Genomic DNA, 1726 nt, shown 5'->3' with positions numbered 1-1726 from the left:
ATTGGTCCCTATGTTTATTAGATCGCTCAGCATGTCAAGTATTAAAAGTTTGAAGGTCATCGTTAATTTCTTCGACTTGACCTTTACAGGATAATATATGTGTATCGCCTTTGGATATCGCTGATTACAAATATTGCCTGTGCTGGAAAAATTAAATCAAACAGCGGGCATTGCAATATTAAATATGTTGAATTACACATACGTTTTAATGAAGGTAGTAATATATTAAATAACATTGTAATCTTACAAAGAACATTTGATTACACGCAGTTTATGAGAAATATTTGATTAAGAAAATAAATAAACCCAATTGAAGTAGAAAACAACCTCCCTTTGGATAAATGTTACGATTTTCTATCATTCGATGTCTTGTTGTATGTAACCATTTCTTGTGAATCTGTTGAATCTTTTCTCCAAAAAATTAATGAGTTTGTGAAGGCATCTCTAAAATTCAGGTTGAACCATCCATAAAGCACCGGGTTAGCACATGCAGACGACATGGCTATCAAAAGGCAGATTGCATAAATCAAAAGAAACTTTTTATGCAAGAACATTTCAACATTTATATCAGCCGTTATGTTTAAAACAGTCCATGGCAGCCAAGTAATTCCGAATGTAATCGCTATAGCAGTAAGCAGAAGCATATTACGCCTGTGACGTTTCACATCGCGAAGTGCACGCTGCATCTCGTTGTCTGTTATTGGATCTTTTGTGACCCGCATGCGTAACACACAACATATTTTTGAATGAATGATTGATACAATTAACAAAGGCATCAAGTATTGAACAACTGTGACAAACAGTGTATAAACAATTTTCAAATTATCAGACGGCCATACTTCCATACATATTTGGAAATCTTCTTGATTTATGGTTTCGCTATACACGATGTGAACTTCATGGAACAGAAGCATCGGAATACAACAGAATAGTGCCAATGCCCAAATAAATATCAGCATATATAATACGGTTCTCATATGTATATTTCTCGAAGCATGCACTATTGCCCAGTAACGGTCGAGCGCAATCGCAACAATAGTGAAAGTAGAGACGAAAATATCGATATTTTGAAGAGATGGTACAACCTTACATAAAAACAATCCAAGATGCCAGTTTTTCATGGTCAATTTAACAAGAGAGAAAGGCATACAAAAGGTACACATAATAATATCGCATACCGCTATATTTACAATGAAGATGTTCCGAGGTTTACGCAAGCTGTTATTTTTCCAAACGATAAAGCAAATGACAACATTACTAAAGGTTCCAATGAAAATAACTGCACAATAAAATATGATAAGGTATGTTTCTGTGGTTGGATCGAACCAATGATCATCTTTACGAAATTCATGAAAAATCTTCTCCTTAACGCTGTCGTTTATTCTATTTTCTTTAAATGTATTCTTTAACATGTTTGTGTGTTGCAGAAGAGACATAAAGCGAACCTACAATAAAAATAAATGATGTTGAAAAATGAACACAGAAACTATTTAAGGGCATACGATACAGTTTTGATCCCACGGTGAGTTTTTGGCGAAAGTTTGCATACAAGCTATTTTTCACCTAGTCAATTCAAATATGTAATTAAAAATATACCTTCATGTGCTACTTTTAGAGATGAACGGGTCGAAATTTTATACATTTACTGAACATTTCGGTTTAAGGGACATTTCTATCCAATGGAAAGACATCCTTAACTTTTTTGTTTCAAAAGGTAAATGCAATG

General features: G+C 33.8%; 1 protein-coding gene across 1 annotated transcript; it reads right to left on the bottom strand.

Moving 5' to 3' along the window:
- Positions 1-213: 213 nt before the first annotated feature.
- Positions 214-1441, bottom strand: LOC127733624 (neuropeptide F receptor-like). The gene has a single exon (XM_052242944.1). The coding sequence runs from the start codon at positions 1434-1436 to the stop codon at positions 345-347; it is 1092 nt and encodes a 363-aa protein (XP_052098904.1). The 5' UTR covers positions 1437-1441; the 3' UTR covers positions 214-344.
- Between the last annotated feature and the right edge of the window lie 285 nt (positions 1442-1726).

The sequence above is a fragment of the Mytilus californianus genome, unplaced genomic scaffold, assembly GCF_021869535.1.
Source record: "Mytilus californianus isolate M0D057914Y unplaced genomic scaffold, xbMytCali1.0.p SCAF_3, whole genome shotgun sequence".
Taxonomy (NCBI): domain Eukaryota; kingdom Metazoa; phylum Mollusca; class Bivalvia; order Mytilida; family Mytilidae; genus Mytilus; species Mytilus californianus.
This window is presented reverse-complemented; position numbering and strand designations above follow the sequence as displayed.

What these genes read in the sequence shown, in the direction of transcription:
- LOC127733624 (XM_052242944.1), bottom strand. Translation starts at nt 1,436, where the DNA reads ATGTCTCTTCTGCAACACACAAACATGTTAAAGAATACATTTAAAGAA.